At 40.2% G+C, this 18,690-nt stretch overlaps 1 protein-coding gene across 4 annotated transcripts in view; it reads right to left on the reverse strand.

Annotated features, from left to right (window-relative positions):
- Positions 1–18,690, reverse strand: part of ITGB8 (integrin subunit beta 8) — an 85,802-nt gene that overhangs the window by 55,344 nt on the left and 11,768 nt on the right. For 3 of the 4 annotated variants that reach the window (XM_036327952.1, XM_036327950.1, XM_036327949.1), the window contains exon 2: positions 215–300. In XM_036327952.1, coding sequence (XP_036183845.1) covers positions 215–290 — 76 coding nt within the window. In that variant the 5' untranslated portion in view covers positions 291–300. Of the gene's footprint in view, positions 1–214; positions 301–5,376; positions 5,422–18,690 lie in introns of all 4 variants that reach the window. The other variant, XM_036327953.1, reaches the window with a different exon arrangement.

Genomic DNA, 18,690 nt, shown 5'->3' on the forward strand with positions numbered 1-18,690 from the left:
TAATAAAAAGGTTATACTTTATATTCAGCCAGATATGCTGTTTCCAGGCATAAAACCAAATAAAATTTTCCTGATGCTCATCAGTATCGTTTTCCTGATACACCTTCAAGGTTACGGAGTTTCAGGGCAATGAAATTATGCTAGAGAGAAGTTCAATTGTGAGAAAAACAGAAAAGAGAAATAAGAACAAAGAAAGAAAAAAAATTAGGCACACCTCTTGAGCACACCATCCACATTCTGGATCTAGCGCAAGGCACTTGGTGCAGGATGCTGCATTCGAAGATGCACATCTGCTGTTTTCTGAAATGGAAGACAAAATGAGGGGTTATGGCTTATTTTCCTACTGGGAAGTATATACAGTTCTAGACCAAAATGTTTTTTGAAAACTGAAATAAGATGACAATAGTTTTAAGTACATGACATCAAAAAATACACAACTTCTTTTGGGAGGAGTTAACCTGCTCATTGCTATTAATTTCCTGGATAGTTATTTGGTTTTATTATTTGGGGGAAATAAGCGTGGTAGAAATACGATTTTAGCTAGGTTTTGGGGTTTGGCTTGAATTCTCCTCCAATAGTGGAGGACCCTCCAAAGTGTTTAATGTGTTGAAGTTTCACGGTATTTATATTATCTGAACCAATGAGGTGTTTTTGGATCTAGAATTTTTCCTGTAAGAATAATCAAATACAGACCTCAATCTCAACAGGAAAATCCACATGAGTCATAGTGAATGACGTTCCTGAGAAATAATCTTGAAGGACATATATTGTAATTAATTTGTGTTAATATTGATTATTTTGACTTGAAGGATAACAGAATCAGATATGATTCAGTATTTTAAAGGTAAAAATGGTTAAAATGAATGAGTTGTTTTAGTTCATTTAATTACTCTGACTGGACCACTTTAATTCATGACCAATTCACTTTTCTGTAGATACCCACACTTGGCTGTGACATTTTAATAACATAATTGTGCTTTGAAAATATTTACCTTTGTTCCTCTAGCCACAAACTACTTACACCATTAGAAAGAGGCTCATTATTATAGACTTAAACACATAAAATATAATAATGAGTCATAAATTACTTTATTATGAGTTTTTAGTGGCATCATCACATCCTTTTTTAAAAAATATATTTTTTATTGATGTTGGAGAGTAAGGAAAGGTAGAGAGAGAGAGAAACATCAATGATGAGAGAGAATCACTGATTGGCTGCCTCCTGCACACCACCTACTGGGGATCAAGCCTGCAACCAGTGCATGTGCCCTTAACCAGAATTGAACCTGCGGCCTTTCAATCCACAGGGCAATGCTCTATCCATTGAGCCAAACCAGCCAGAGCCACGTCCTTTCTATATTATCCCTACATGCTTCCTACATTCTATCCTTTACTGTTTACTCTGAAATATCCCAAGGACACTGGAAACCACAGAATACTGTCCAACTCACTCACAGGCACACAGTAAATAGCATTGACATGCTGGCTGTAAGTACCTCACAGTCCAGGTGAGAAGAGAACTCTTTAAGCAGACAGTGAAACACAATGTGATAAGCACAAGGGAGAGACCATCAGGGCACTATGAACATAGTGAGGAGATGCTCACTCTGCTTTATTTTTATTTTAAAAAATATTTTTTATTGTTAATAGTGTACAGATATCTCCTATTTCCCCATCACCGCTTTAGAGGGACGGTTCCCCTGAGGCAGTGATATCTAGTATGTCTCTTTGCCATCCCTCTTTGTTTCTTCTCATCTGTGCCTGTTTCTTTTAAAAATGTAATAGGCATGAAAGAAGACTGTGTGCATGCACAGTCACACATGGACATGATGGTTTGAAAGAGAATAGAGCCCACAAAGTCTCTAGCTGTCCCCATCCAGTTGGTTTCTCTTTTTCTCCTTTTTCAGCTTGCCCCAAACATTCTAGAAAACAGGGCTAAAACAGTTCAGACCTGGAGATGGTATGGCGTAGGTGTTTGCAGTGAGAAGAGAGAGGAACTGTAGGAGAGTAATCAGAGCAGAGAGGTGCTAACTGGGGTGGTAGTGAGTACTCTGCCCTGTAACTCCCAAGGTAGCAATGAGTTAAGCTGCAAGTATCCTTCCCTAACATCCCTGCTGTTCTTTTATCTCCTCTCTGTATCCCCTTGCACCCTTTGTCCTTGGCTTTCTATCAACTTTTAAAATACATTATCTAAAACTTCTTCACTAATATAGATGCACTGGCCTGGAATTCCAAGGACAAAAAATAAATACTGTTTTGGGCTCCCTTTACTACCAGTGTGGCCATCTACTAGTAACTAGGAAGACTCCAATAGCCTAAAATCCTTCCAACTGGCTTAGCACAAAACTGTAAAAGATGCTTATTTTTTAAGTAGTCAGAAGAGGGAGTGACCTTCTTACTTGTTTCCAGAAAGAAAACCAATTTAAGTCCAGAAATCAAGCACATTTGCAGACCCAACTTGACCTTTACCAGCTCTTTACAACTCTTAAACTTAACCCAATTGGAACATGGAATTAAGGTTATTGCAGATCATACTTGACCAAGCCTTTTACTGACTCAGTAGGACTTTTGCTCTGGCAGTTAAGATTGCAATCTCCTGGAAGGAAGCAGCAGATCCTACAGCTCTGCTCCTCATGTTTGTAATGGTTTTCTCACTCTGTCCTAGGTCAACCCAAATTCAAGTTCAGGTTAGGCTCCCACTCCCATAGCACATGAGGTAAATAATGAATATATGAACAAAAATGTGTTTTCTTTGTATTCTGCTTTCTGGCTTTGTCCTTTAAAAAGCTCTAGGCCAACCTCTGTTCTGAAACTTTAGACACCTAAGGATGATGACTACGAGGGATAGAGACTTGGTTCTGTCAATACTTTCCAGGTTTAAAAGCTGACATTTCTCAGAGTCTACAGAACTACCAGAAATTGATCCCATAAATGGATATGGAGGAGGTGGGTAGGCCTTACGGTTCTGCAGAACTAGAGGAAGGCCATAAATTGAACTCCAGGGGAATAGTGTCCAATGTTATTGCTGTAGAGTGTCATGGTTAGAATTTACAGAAGACAAGCCAGATACACTTTGGTAAATAGCATTTTAAGGAATTTTTTTTGAACTTTAAAACATGCAATTAAGTAAAAACCTAACACAAAAATGTTACACTAATTATAGCAATTCTTTACACTAAATGGATATGCTATTGTGGGGCTATTTGTTACTACGTGTTAGGAATCTGTGTGTGTGTGTGTATCTGTCTCTCTCACACACACTTCTGTGCAAATAGAAAGCTTTACACTGCCCACACATCGATGTATGACATGACTTCTGTTTACTGACACTGGCAGTTTGTCATCAGCCTCTGGGTCTACTCAGTTCATCCCCATCCCTGATTCAACATCACAGGAAGGCAACTTTCCAGAGTTGGTTTCTAGCAGCTGTCATTGCTGACACTTCATTAGAGGGTGTGCCTGAGTGGTTCTTCTTCCCTCTAGGACAGTGGGAGCTTCTTGTCCAGTATTTGTCCAGTGTTGTGCATTAAAGACCGTGTTCTTTACATTCTAGCACTGTGTTTTCATTAAGGATAGTTTTTTAAAATGGATTGTACTGGAAATTCTTAAGCCAATGGAAGCAGAAGGATAATATTTTAAACCACATAGCCTCAGAACCCTCTTTTATACTTTTTTTTTAAAGTCCTAAGTGCCTCACAAATCACACGTCATTAAAAAATGTGCTGCCTTGACAGAAATCAGTGGAGGATTTAACATCATGTCATCAGTATGTTTGTACTTTCTGAATAATTTTATTCCTTCATAAGCATGGGCTGTGAGTCTTGCTTTTCTCTCATTTTACAACTGGAGGTAACAAATGTGATGAGATAGTATTGCTAAATGAATACTGGGAACAAAGTTCCAGATTTTCATAGCACTGCTCCATAGTAGCTATGTGCCCCTAGGCTGGTTACCTAAATTCGCTGGGGCTCCATTTCCTCCACAGTATCACTGGGCTAACCACTTATAAAAAATACCAATAGGAGATGAAATGAGCAAGTATATGCATGCCAAGAATAGCACTTATGGTATAGTAGACACTCAGTAATGGGACTATTGTAGTGTTATTATAATTAATATATGAGTTAATTGGATATATACATATATTCATACATAAATGTGTATTTAATTCTAGCTTTTGAAAAAAGAAGGCATTATGTGTCTTTAAGTTTGTTGTAAATGTAATCGGCTGTCTTTAAAATAAAGTCACTTGGGTCATAAAGGCAAAGGTTTAAAAATATAACTAATATATAAAAATCATTATTAAGGTAAAAGTTACTGTATTTTAGTTATTTAAAAATGATTCTTAAGATCTAACTTAGTCAGGTATACACACATCAATCCAATCTATCACAGGTAAAATTTTGGCACGACTATTGACTATAATTTGATTTCTGAAAATGTCTTAGAACACCTTCATTTTGTTCACAATTTGCAAAGTGAACATTGACTTAATCTGAATAATTTTTGAGTTTTCCCCCAGAATTAAATGTTTAGGGCATATGTGAGATGACTTCTTTAACTTATTTCATGAGGTATAATAAATACCCATTGTTAACATGATAGAATAAACAAAAATTGAGAAACTGTGTACTCATGACACTCTCTTAGATGCTCTTTAATTTAGATAATGGGCTTATTCATACTATTTTGAGAGTGTTTAATCCATAGAAGGGAAAGGAGGAAGAAAATGGACAAAAAAATTTAAAGACAATAGAAGGTTCAATGTTTAGATTGGGATCTTTCTGTAAATCAAGTGATCAGATCAGTGAAAGTTTTAGGAAACACTTTTAATGTTTTTCAGTTCTAAAATTGATGCCATAAAATTTCAGCAAAATTTAAAGGATCTCCACAGTTAACTGGAAGAAGGAACAACTAAAAATGATAAATATTGTAGTCCTTGATATTAAGAATAAATCATTCAAAATTCTCTTGTTACCCCTAGACAGAATGATTTGTGAAAAAAGCAGAAATGCACTTTTCCCCAGGAAGTATTCTCTTCCTAATTACATTTACTCTACAAATTAAATTAAACTTGGGTAATTATAAAAGCTACTTCCTTGAGAAAACAACAACAAAGTAAGAACTATTATAATGGGTCCATAATATACTTTGATAGCATTCAAAACTAGGCAAATCGACCACAAATAGAATAAAGTTTGAAGTATAACTTTGGGTATTCCTGGCTCTTGATGTGTATCATGGTCATGTACATTTTACAGAAACCTTTAAAACATATTGCCTGAGTATTAAAAGCTCTCTTGTATACAGAAATTTAATATATGCTATCATTTGATTTAAAAAATCACAACAAATAAATAGATAATTTGCCATTACCTAGTTATTCCACATTTTGATTGAGGAACTGTTTCCTAAAAGCCCCTACAAAAACATAGGGAGGGGAGGGGTGGTTAGGGATACTTCTTGGAAAAGCAGGCACAGGAAATAAAATCAAAGGCATTCAATTTTAATAAGGATTAAGGAAAGGGGCCTGGGAGGAAAGGTGGAAAGCTCTGAAAATCTCCAGATGGATTTAGAGGAAGATAGAGCCCGAGGCAGTATCTCAAAACACAGGGAACAAGGAAATAGGATAACTCTGGTATTTCTCTCTTCCTCCTACTTATTTTCCCTTGAACTTCATATAAACATAATACAAAACCACATTCTTCAGTTATTAGCATTTTTCATTTGCTATTTTACCTAGTATTCAGAATATATGAAATATAATTTTACTGTTGAAATAGACAAAGAAGCAGATATAACTAAATTAATGAATTTGTGGCAAAACTTCAGCTTACTAAAATATTTTTTGCAACAAATGCATATTTCATCTATGCTCATATACAATTAATTGAAAAATTCATTTTAACTATTGTAGTTTGCTATAAAATTATACATTCAAAAAGTACTACTCCTTAGCAACACCCAGCGGAGTATTCCTCTTTTCTACCATATCGTTTGTTTCAAACTTGTAGCAAATAAGCATTCGGCTCATGAAAATGAAAATGGTATCTTTATGGGGAAAACCAGTTTATCTAAATAATTTTGCCTCTACTTGCACTTGAAAAACATACACCCATATTTATGTTTAGTGGAAAGCAGCTTGGATTTGTTTCTTGTCTTTTCTGTTAGCCATTCTAGAGATTAGGTTTGATAGTCTAAAACTGTATTTGGAGGAATAGATGGTGGTATAATAATGTTCAGTTCTTATATAGGGACTTAGAAGAAAAGATGAGGGAATGAGGATATCATGAGAAACATTCATTGTCTTACCTCCCCAGAGGAAGAACTTGAGATAGAGATTATTGACAAGTGATTTATTGAAAAGGGAAGTGAGGTAAGAAGGTCAGAACTAGGCAAGGTGCCAAGCAAAGATGTAATTGCAGTTGAAGTGGGCCTCAGCCTGATTCCACCCAGAACTTGGAGCACAAATGGTATGACAATGTTATGCTACGCTGGAGCAAACAGGGGGTGGAGGAGAGCTAGAAGGTGAGGATGGGTTAAACTCCAGACATCCCTGAGCCATGTGGCTTGCTTTGATGAAGGCCAATTCTTTGGAGAAGGTGGCAGCTCTGGGCTATTAATGGCCAGAACTCAGAGCAACTGGGGATAGTGCACCAGCTGTCCGGAAGGATGTCTAGACCAGCAATAGCCATCTTCAGACCCAAGAGGTCCTTTCTCCTGGAAGCTAATGCTAAGGGTGGCAAAAGGTAAAGGAGTCTGAGCCACTCACATCATCAGGGAGTTGCTGCCCCCTTTCTGGGTTGTGTCTGAGAACTGTTTCTGATGTAAGGAAAATTCACCCAAGTTTTGATAATGAGGGGAAGACTTGAGCAGGATTAACGTAAATGCTTTTTTACAAATTTAAAGCAGAACATTACTTTACACAAAATAGACCATACACTTTGAAGAGGTGGGTTTTTTTGTTGTTGTTTTTCATTTTTTCTCTTTCCTTGGAAAAGTAAGGCTACTAGGCTGGCAGTTCTTGGAGGAAAGGTGCTTATGTGTATTCTTTAGGCCCAGAATCTGAGCCTAGTGCCTGAAACACACTCAAGAAATGTCTGATGAATAAATGATATCCTAAGTTGAGATCAAGTTGGCAGTTTAATTTCTTAGGCTTATAACTCTTGAATATTTACATTTTAAAATAATCTTCATTTCCAAAACCCATTTATTGAACAAAGCAATATAATTGCATTTGCTTTTTTCCCCTTATTTCTCAGATCTAAATCAAATTTCAATTGACCCCTCCCTCCCCCACATAAGTTTGAGTAATTTCTTTCTGAGAACTTCCATATGATACCAATGTTAAGAAATAGCACTTTATCTTTCCTCTCACTAACCAGGTTTATTAGGCTTTTATTATATGTAATTAGAGACCTGATGCACAAAATTCGTGCAAGAGTAGGCCTTCCTTCCCCTGGCTGCCAGCACCAGCTTCCCTCTGGCACCCAGGATCCAGGCTTCCTTCTGGCCACCAGCAGGCACCTAGGACCTGGGCTTCCCTTGCAGCCCCGGCTTCATCCAGAAGGTCGTCCAGTCTAATTAGCATATTATGCTTTTATTATTATAGATCTTTATGTTTCAGAGACAAGTTTCAACCTCCCTTGTTACATAGCAAAAAATTCATGAGAGTCCAGGAGGATTTTATGCTTGGCATAAAGGTTTTTGGGAAGTAAAGAGGGGAAAAGCCATTTTTAATATTGGGCAGGTTAAGAAATGTTGGGGCACCGCTGCACATTCCATCCGCCTGCCCTGCCCTGTTTGGAGCAATCCCGACTTGAATCAGAACTTAAAGTGGGCTGGGATGGCATAAATCAAAACGCTGTTCATGACAGAATTTACAATAAGAATCACTGAGAAACCACTAATGACACTCGTTTGTGTTCAAACAGGCCATCCCAAGAAGGGTGCTCATTGTTATTCATTTACATACTATCTAATAAACTTTGCAGCATACACTGGATGACTATATAGCTCATGCTCTGCATGAGAACAGTTGAAAGGGGGAACTATTAATTATACTGTACAGCAGGTGTACACCTCCATACTGAGGTGACAGGAAATGTGACAGGAGAAAGAGAATGCCAGTTAGTGATGAAGAAGTCTCTTCATATTAAGGAGGGCCTGACAGGTTTTGAAGGATAGGTATCATGCTGAAACCTGGTTAAAATTTGTTTGTTTTTAGATTACATGCTATCTACACCTTAATATATATTCATTGATGTGAGGAAGAGATAAAAGAGTATTAAGAATATTTGTCATTTACATACGAAAATAACTTTACAGTTTATATTATTTCCTAGACAATGTAGTTTCTCTTGGTGGGCCAACCAGGTATCCAACATACAACAATAACCATTCCTGAAGAGGGTCACGTTTAGTTTTGCAGTTGCTCCTTTACCTGAGCACATCAGCTTGTCTTCTGACCCTCACTCACCTGGTGGGAATTTGGGAGAAAGTGGGAGAAACTCGGAAAGAAAGAAGGGGGTCAAAACACAGCACCTCTCAGTAAAACCTCGGACTTGGAACTTCAAAAGGGATCAAAATCTCAAGATTCAGGGAGGGCTCTGGAGTCCCCCCTGAGGCAAAGTCTGGTTAAAACTGCATTTGTCTAACTTGGAAAAGCAATATTAGTCATGTGCTTTGTGTCTTGTTTTAACTGGAACTTTTCCATACATTCCATCTGTCCTGTTTATGAGGCACACTCCCTTTTTATAAAAGCCAAAATATTCACCGGTTTCCCACTCTGTTGCTCTGAATAATGTTTTTAATCTCACATACTAGAGTTCCAGGGGCTCTTCCTATTTTCCTCTCCGACTCTTGGCAGGTATGAATGTCCTTTCTCCTCCCCACCCCCCCAAAAAAATATCACACCGCAATTCATGTCAAAACCACAAATGCCATAGCTAAGGAGGTAAAAGAAATGCCTCAGGATAGTAAAAATGCATTTTCTACATTATATTTTTTAAAGCTGAAGTTGCATCACAGGTGTGCACTGATTAGAGCAGCAAAGGAATGCCCTATATTATAAAGACTTGTTCTAAGTAAAATAAATAAATTAAAACCTAAAGTGAATTTTAGTTCATTTAGCATTTGGTTTTCCTGTAATTACATTTGAAAGACCAGAAAGGTATTTATATTTTACTCTGCCATTTGAAAATAAAATATATATATACAATAGGTTAAAATTAGAGAGAATAAAAAATAATAATTTACTAAGTAATTACTCTGGGGGCCTGTTCTAAGCACTTTATATGTATTATCTCATTGAAACTTTGTGAAAATCCTATGAAGAAAGCATTACTATGCTCATTTAACAGATGGGGAACTAAAGCTTAGGCGAAGTATCATCCCAAAGTCATAAAGCTGGTAAGTACAGAGACCAAGTTTGAATCCACTTCTGCCTAGAGCCTTTTTTTTCCCCTTTAACACTATATGCAATAGGAAATACCATAAAGAAAGATAATTATACCAAAGTGTGATTTAAAACCCTTGCTAATTGTACTATTATAAGTTCTTAAGTGATGACTCAATAATAATTCCCATTTAGGTCAAGATAATTCTTTCACACAAGTAGCATGTCGTTATTTTTTCTCTCATCAGTCCCATTTTGTAGATGAAGATGTTAGATTCTCCCTGTAGGATTATTTTCTGTCTTCAGTGCCAAAGACCTCCCTAAATGCTTCCTTCAGTGCCCTTTTCGAATTCATTTTGTTTCCATGCACAAGGAAACTTTGAGTTTTAACACCAAAGCCCCAACCTGAACATCTCACCCACTGCCTGAATTAGATTGGTTGGCAGTTGCTCAGTATGGGGGAGCACTTCTCCATTTACAACTGTGTTTCCCCATCCTCTTGCCAGGGGATGGCTCTGGGCTGCATGTTAATTAGGCAGAAGCACTTGAAATGATGTCTGTAGTTGCTGTTTCCATTTGTGAATTTCCAGTTCTGCACTGGAAGCCAAATCTGGAAAGGGCAGCAGGCAGCTTGTTCTATTCTCTGCCTGTCCTCTGACCTTGGCTTCATAATTTAACTTTGCTGAGGTTCTGTTTCCTTGCTGATGAGGTAGGGAAAATGCTCCCCCTGTTCATGAACTGTATGCATCCACTGAGTTGTAAAAACATTTTAAAAAGTAGAATGTGAGACCCGCCGGCATGGCTCAGTGGTTGAGCATCGACCTATGAACCAGGAGATCACAGTTCAATTCCTGGTCAGGGCACATGGCCAGGTTGTGGGCTTAATCCCCAGGGGGCATGCAGGAGACAGCCAATCAATGATTCTCTCTCATCATTGATGTTTCTCTCTCTCTCTCCTTCTCCCTTCCTCTCCGAAATCAATAAAAACATATTTTAAAAAAATAGAGTTTTAAAAGGCCATCAAAACCCTCTCTGCTAGGTATACCAGCTGCCCAGTAATGCAGACTCATTTACTGTTTAATGTTTTAACACTGTCAGCAAAGAGGCACAAGCAAACTTTTTTGGGGATGAAATTGTTCTGTATGCCTACTGTGGTGGTAGTTTCTAGGTCCATCCACACATCTATCAAAATTCATTGATTGATACCTTAAGTAGATGCAGTTTATTGATTTAAATTATATCAAATTTGTTTTAAATTAGTATTTTAAATTTTACTTTTGGGCTCAGACAAAGGAAATTCTGAATTATAATAAAAAGATTATCATCTAAATACTTTATAAGATAGAAATTTAATCTTCTATAATACTTTAAATTATTAATAATAATTGCCCCATTTAATTTCATTGGCTGGAATTTTACTAGGTACTTGCTTATACAAATATATAAATTTCCAATGCTTTACTTCATCATCCTCAGTGTATACTTCTTAAGACCAAGGATATTCTCTTACAACACCACCATAGAAGTGGTTAATTCAGGACATTTATTATTGACACTATATCATGAACTAATCTTTAGTCCATATTATACTATAGAATTCTTGTTCCATATTATTCATATTTCCCAAAACAGTCCAACTCCTATTTCTCCTTCATCAAAACTCAGCTTTGTCAGAGTTCATTATTGTTTGGGTAAATCTTCAACCAATGCTTGTCTCCTTGTTCTCACTGGCTGCTTGTAGAGTTAATCCCCATGCCCTACCTCCCAAAAGTATCAACCTCTATTCTTTAAAGTTCAAAGCTCATATTTAACATGCTCTTCCATCTTTTTTATCACCAGAGATTTTGCTAAAATTTACAATGTATTCATCACTTTGCTGATGGGTTTTCTGCCTCACTAGATGCCATGTGATCATCCAGATTATGCCCTCTTCATACTACCTTCACCTTAGAAATTCTTGGGGTGAAGGACTGTGGTGGGGAATTCTCATGAGGTAAAGGGGCCACTGGATCATGAAACCATGAAAGAGTTCTTAGGTCCAAACGCCAAAGAAAAGCAGAATGAGCGACAAATTCAAGAGGAGCCACAGCATGGGACAGACGGACAGCTCCTGACCCAATAATTCTAAACATGAAGTTGAATAAACAGAAGTAGATCAGACACAAATGGGGTGATGCAACAGCATACATCTTAGCATCTGAAGCTGCCTTTATGGGGTACTGTCATGGGCATATTAAGGATTGTGTCTCTTCCAAATTCCTTTCTTACCTCACTTAGACCCGAGGCCTTCCTTTTCTTCATCTCGTTGACTTTCCATCATCATTTCTCACATTCAGCTATTCTAATTCTTTCTCCTCAAATCCCCAAACACTTCTACCAAGTCTGAATACTTAAGATATGGCCCTAATCATACCTTTGTATTACCCAGAACCCTATCTAATAAAAGAGAAACATGGTAATTAGCGTACATCCGCTACCCTTCCCATTGGCTAATCAGGGCAATATGCAAATTAACTGCCAGCCAAGATGGCGGCAGGCAGCCAGGCAGCTTGAAACTAACATGAGGCTTGCTTGCTTCAGTGACGGAGGAAACCAACGTTCCCCGCCTGCCTTGCCGGCCTCTGAGCTTGCAGTTTGAAACATAGTTAAAAATATAGAAGCTTGCTGAAACCGGTTTGGCTCAGTGGATAGAGCGTCGGCCTGCGGACTGAGGGGTCCCAGGTTCTATTCCGGTCAAGGGCATGTATCTGGGTTGCGGGCACATCCCCAGTGGGAGATGTGCAGGAGTCAGCTGATCGATGTTTCTCTCTCATCGATGTTTCTAACTCTCTATCTCTCTCCCTTCCTCTCTGTGAAAAATCAATAAAATATATTTAAAAAAAATATATAAAAGCTAAACAAAACCCCAGAAACCTGCTTTCAGTGAGCCGGGATCTCAGAGCTGGAGTTGATACAGTGTTTTGATTATAGAACCCAAAAAACTAGATACCTGCTTTCAGCAGCAGAGGCCTCAGAGCTGGAGTCAGAGCTAACGCTGGCCCAGAATAAAATAAAAAAGAAAAAAAGGAGCAGTTGGGAGTTTCAGTCACCCGCCAGCCTGAAAACAGCCCTCAGCCCCTCACCCAGACTGGCCAGGCACCCCAGTCAGGACTCCCACCCTGAAGGGGGTGTGACCAGCTGCAAACAGCCATCATCCCCTCATCCAGGCTGGCCAGGCACCCCAGTGGGGACCCCCACCCTGATCCAGGACACCCTTCAGGGCAAACCAGCCGGCCCCCACCAATGCACCAGGCCTCTATCCTATATAGTAAAAGGGTAATATGCCTCCCAGCACCAAGATCAGCAGAGCCATGAGGCCTCCTGGCACCGGGATCAGCGTGACGGGGCAGCGCCCAAACCCCTGATCGCCCTGCAGCTCTGTGTGTGACAGGGGGTGGGGCCACAACCTCCCTATCCGCCCTGCTCTGTTCGTGACAGAAGAAGGCGCCCCAACCCCCTGATCAGCCCTGCTCTGTGCCTGATAGGGGGGAGCTCCCCAACCCTCTGATCGCCCTGCGGCTCTGTGTGTGACAGGGTGCTGTTCCCCAACCACCCCCCCAATGGGCCCTGCTGTGTGTGTGAAAGGGGGCGGCGCCCCAGCCCCCTGATCGGCCCTGCTCTGTGCCTGATAGGGGGGAATTCCCCAACCCCCTGATCGCCCTGTGGCTCTGTGTGTGACAGGGGGCGAGGCCACAATCTCCCTTTCCGCCCTGCTCTGTTCGTGACAGAGGAAGGTGCCCCAACCCCCTGATCAGCCCTGCTCTGTGCCTGATGGGGGGAGCTCCCAACCCCCTGATCGCCCTGCGGCTCTGTGTGTGACAGGGTGTGGCGCCCCAACCCCACCCCACGGGCCCTGCTCTGTGTCTGATGGGGTAGAGCCATAACCTCCCCATCGGCCCTGCCCTGAGTGTGACAGTGGCGGCGCCCCAACTCCCTGATCGGCCCTGCTCTGTGGGTGATAGAGGGTGGCGCCCCAACCCCCTGATCTGCCCTGCTCTGTGTGTGACAGGGGGTGGTGCCCCAACTCCCCTGTCAGCCCTACTCTGTGAGTGACAGTGGGGAGCTCCCCAACCCCCTGATTGACCCTGCTCTGTGTGTGACTGGGTATGGATCACCAACCCCCCTGATGGGCCCTGCTCTGTGCATGACAGGGGGCAGCGCCCCAACCCCGTGATTGGCCCTGCTCTGTGCATGACAGGGGGTGGCACCGCAACCTCCCCATCGACCCTGCCTTGAGTGTGACAGGGGGCGGTGCCCCAACCCCCCAATCAGCCCTACCCTGAGCGTGACTGAGGGTGGCATCACAACCTCCCAATCCGCCCTGCTCTGTGCATAACAGGGGGTGGCGCCCCAGTTCCCCAATCGGCCCTGCTCTGAGCCTGACCACGGGCTGCACCTAGGGATTGGGCCTGCCCTCTGACACCCGGAAGCAGGCCTAAACCAGCAGGTCGTTATCTCCCGAGGGGTCCCAGACTGCGAGAGGGCATAGGTCGGGCTGAGGGACCCCTCCCCCCTCCCCCAGTGCACAAATTTTTGTGCACCGGGCCTCTAGTATCTAAATAACTTTAAAGAACACACAACAAACTTAAAATTGTCTTTGTTCTCTTTTCAGAGGGAAAAGAGTTTTCCTTTTTGCCAATATCATTCCCTCTATCTGTTTAGTGAATCACTCACTCAAAGGCCACCAATGATTTCCTAATTTTATTTAGCAGCTAGCATTTAGCAATGTTTAAATATCCTCCATCTTTTAACAGTGGGTAGACATTCTATCACTTCTTCCATCCTCATAACTAATCATCTTCTTATATCTTTGACTATTTTTCCATCTCTCTAGACTACACCTTGATGGCTTCATGAATTAACATGACTACTAGTATGTCTCACCTTCTTGCACATGATCACCAATTAATATCTGTAGTTCCAAAGTCTTATGCAAGTTGCTGTCTTGAATTCTCAATCTGCTGGAATTTCCACTTAGATTCACTAGAACTTCCAAATCTGTAAGTCTCAGGTAAAAACCATCTTCCTATCCACCTGTAGCTCTTCCTGACTTGACTGACATTTCTGCTAATTATGTTATTTTTCTGGTTATTCTGCTTTAAATCTTTGTGGTGAACCTTGACTCCTCCCTATACCATAATCCCAACAACCTGTGAATCACCAAGACTTCTTTACTCTTATCTAGATCTCTTTACATTCATCTCTCCCTTAGTTTATTGTAACAACTTCTCACAGTGTTTTACCTTGGTCATCTAAAACTAAGATTCAATATATGCATTAGTGCCAGATTTGCTCCCTGATGCACTGTCCTTAATATATCACATTACTACCCTACTAAACAATAAAAAGCCTTTGGTGATTTATTTCCTGCCACCTGAATAGTAAAGTTCAAACAAATCTACCTATATCTAACTCTGTGTTCTCTTCCACTTCTCCCCTGATGCCCTGTGTCCTGAACAATATGTGTGCCTCCTCTCTGCTGTCGGGGCATTTCCCTGTATTACAGTCCTTCCAGTTCTCCAGCATGCAGTTTAGATACTTATCTCACTTCCATATCTTGGCCATCAATTCCTTTCTGCTCCCTTCAGATGTAGGTGATCTCTCCACTTTTTAAAAATTTGTGTTCTGATCTTTACATTCTACATTGAAATATAGTTATTTTTTATTATGTTCCTTAATTACTTTTGTTTTGTTTATTTAGTTGTGTGTTTGCACATGTGTATATAATTTACATATTACACATATGGAACTATATTTAGCAAGAAGCAAATTCCCCCAGGAAGAGGTAGGTAGTTTTTAGGTAGTCTTCGGTAAACCCTTTCACTTCTAAAATATTGCGGGTTTGTGCCACCTTCAGGTATAATCCTCAGGTATTGTGCACTTCTGCAGGCAGTCAGCTTCATCATCTGGAGTCGGGGATCCCAAGGCATTCAAAGAAACCCATCTCCCACTCGGCAGATCAGCAGATCAGGTAAAGTGAACCCTGTCAAACCAGAACTAAAGTAGGCTTCCTCAGACCTCCTACCTTCCACAGGAATCCAGATCAAGCCCCAGAACCTGCCCCTCCCCCTCACCACTCAGAGCCTCACTACCACTGTCTACCGTGAGTCCACAAAGACTAATCTCTCTTCCACACGTTTACACCAGTCCCTTCAAGGAGTCTGAGACTTGCAGATGCCCTAATTTTCCCCACATACTCTATCCCTAGATGGCTCTTCTTCCCCCATCTGCACTCCTTTACAACCTAGAATCCCCTCCTTGTCCTCTCCAAAATTCATAGTCCATTTCCAGAAGAATTCCCTGTATTAATTTGCTATTAATTTTCCCATTCTTTCTTGCTCTGATGAACCCTGGCTCTCCCCTGAGGTCCGGGCTTCCCTTGCTGACTTCATGAATAATGGCTGATGTGTCTCCCCAAGCCTTCAGGACACTGGGCCTGGAGGCAGGTAGCTGCCCTCCTTAGCTCTCACTGCCACTTCCAGGGTTTTCTGCCTCTCTCATCTCTAAACCCTCCCAGCTTTCACACTCTGTACTCAGGTCATATCGCCCAGAATTCTGAATTATTGCAGGCATTTACTGCCCCAGGATGATGCCTTCTCATTTCTAGAGAACTTTCACTCTTTGCCTGTTACCACACTCTCCAACAGTACTCCTAGTTAGTTCTTGGCAACTTAAGTACATACACAGATCATCTTTGCAATACCTAGATGCCTCACTTCCTTCTTCTCTTCACCAATTATTTTATCTTCTACTCTGATTTAACCACTTGCTTCCATGATCATAGATTTAGACCTTGTAATTACCAGTAACTGCAACCCCTCTACAATCTCAATTTCCCATATTACCCTCTCTGACCATCACCTCCTGTCTTTTAATCTAACTCACTTCTTCTAGGATCTAGACACCAACAATCTGCACCTCCAGTCTTTCCATCCTCCCACCTGTTTCACATCTTACATCCTGTGATATCCTCTTTTCTTGACCCCTTCTCCAGTTATCCATAAGGCTAACTTGGTCACTGCCTTCAAAACTTTGCACAAACATCCCCTTTCTTAATCAGATCAATCCTGTCTAATCCATTTAAAATGGCAACTCCTGCCTATCCCCCTAATCCTGCTCTACTATTTCCCACAGTACATATCATTTTCTAACCTACTACATAATTATAAGTAATTATGTTTACTTTTTATTTTATTTCTTCTGCATCCAAGATGTAAGACTTATGAGGATGAGGTTCTTTATCCTTTGTTTCCTAAGGTCTTTTACACAAAGACCAGAGCTTTCCACAGTTATTGGTGAAAAGTTATTTGTTAAATAACTAGCAATTATTGGATTTTAGTTATGTTATATAACCTATTAGATTATAATATAAGTGCCAATCTCTGCCTTTAAAGTGGTATATCATTGAGGTAGATGTTGTTCTGTTCATATTTCCCTCCAGGTTTAGGGACTGGGCTCAGGTACCACATTCTAATGGGAGAAGGCAGACCATAGACTAAATAGAATGTATAGCAAACTAGAAGTTGCTGTATGTTTAGCACCTTCTGTAGAGAAAAACACACTCTGATGGGGAGTAAGAAGTGCTAGTGGGCAAGTCAAGCTCTACACTATAATTCTCTGCTAAAGATAGGAGATATTATAACTAAGTATTAATATTTAAAAGAGAATTAAAGTTTCTCTCTTGGCATCAGGACACATTTGACCTATATCCTGTCTGAATTAGAAGAAGTCTAAAGCCCTGCGGCATTAATGGTCCAGACCACCCACATCAGCCTCACATCACTCTCTTGTGTTGTTTATTCACACAGTTCCTCAAGCTCAACTTTCCAATCTGTGAAATCTTACTTCCCCTCTGTTCCTACTGCAACTAGTTCAAGCCAAATGTACTGAGTAGGTGCTTAAGAAATACCTTTTGAGTTATTGATTGAATGATAACTGTGGACTTTCTTCAAATCTCAAAGGCTGAATTCTTACCATGACAGGAAATTTTACAAATACATCTTTAAGAGATTTTCAAAAGAAAGAGTCAAAATATGAATGATCATGGATATAGTTAACTAAAATATTACGTTTTACATGCACTCTAAATAACCAGGATTTTACTTTAACTCTTTTTCACATTCTCATGGGCAGCTCTGTTAGTATTATTACAAGATTTCTTGATTACAATGAAGAGAATAGGCAAATATTTGGCCAAAAGAGGAAAAGACATTATCATCTAGGAATAGAAAGCAGAAAATTCCACGTTTTAAGGAATTTGGAAGTTGTATTGATTTGGATAGCATTCATCCATCCATGAATTATCTGGTAGTTATTTAATACCTGCTATAACCATGCCATTATGCAGTATATTAAAAATAGGGTACTTATCTTGCGAAGCTTATGGAATAACAGCATAATTGACATATGACAAATATGCTACAAAAAGGACCAGGCAGGGTGCTGTAACAACAGATGACAGAAGGATGTCACCTCAAAGGGAGACAGGGAGGGGCAGTGAAAACTTGAGGAATTTGCCAGGTCTTTTTATTACATGATTGCCTCTCTATTCTGTCTGGCTCCCAAATGCTGTCTGTTAGAAATCACACAGTATTGTTAGGTTGCTATTGAGAGTTAGCCTGATTAGCTGGATCAGTGAAATCTGGCAAAACATCAGCAATCCACTCAGAGAAATGAAATCATCTCCCAGCATCCAGTACCCCAGGTCTAAATTTTGTTATCTGAACCCCTGTTTTCTACTCAGCTTTCTTTTGTACCTCAGATCTCTTTTGTCTTCCAATAGTTAATTACCCTTTTCACTTCTGCTACAGACTCCCAAGCTGTCTTTAAATATATATGTACAATCAAGTATGATTATATTTGAATGAGTCAAAAGGAGCTATGCCCTCGCTGTGACTGAGGCTATAAAGAAACTCTCTATCTTGTCAGACTTATGTTATAGATCCACTGAGCATGCTGAGATAGGCCAGTTTATATACTTCTTTTAGCCCGGAAGGCTCTGCTCTCTTTCCAAATGACAACCAGACTCCAAACTCTGTTCCTAGCCTTCTGTGCTCTCACCTGTGGCCTCACCTCCTGAACAACCCCCAAAATACCCAGATTTCCAGCACGCTTCACCTTTGCATGCCAAAAGTTTAGAAAGGGAATAAATGAAAGAACTTTTCCCAAATATGCCATGGGTGTGTATATATATATATATATATATATATATATATATATATATATATGTTATTGGTAATATGCTATCAGATTCT

This window comes from Myotis myotis, unplaced genomic scaffold, assembly GCF_014108235.1.
Source record: "Myotis myotis isolate mMyoMyo1 unplaced genomic scaffold, mMyoMyo1.p scaffold_m19_p_11, whole genome shotgun sequence".
Classification (NCBI taxonomy): Eukaryota; Metazoa; Chordata; class Mammalia; order Chiroptera; family Vespertilionidae; genus Myotis; species Myotis myotis.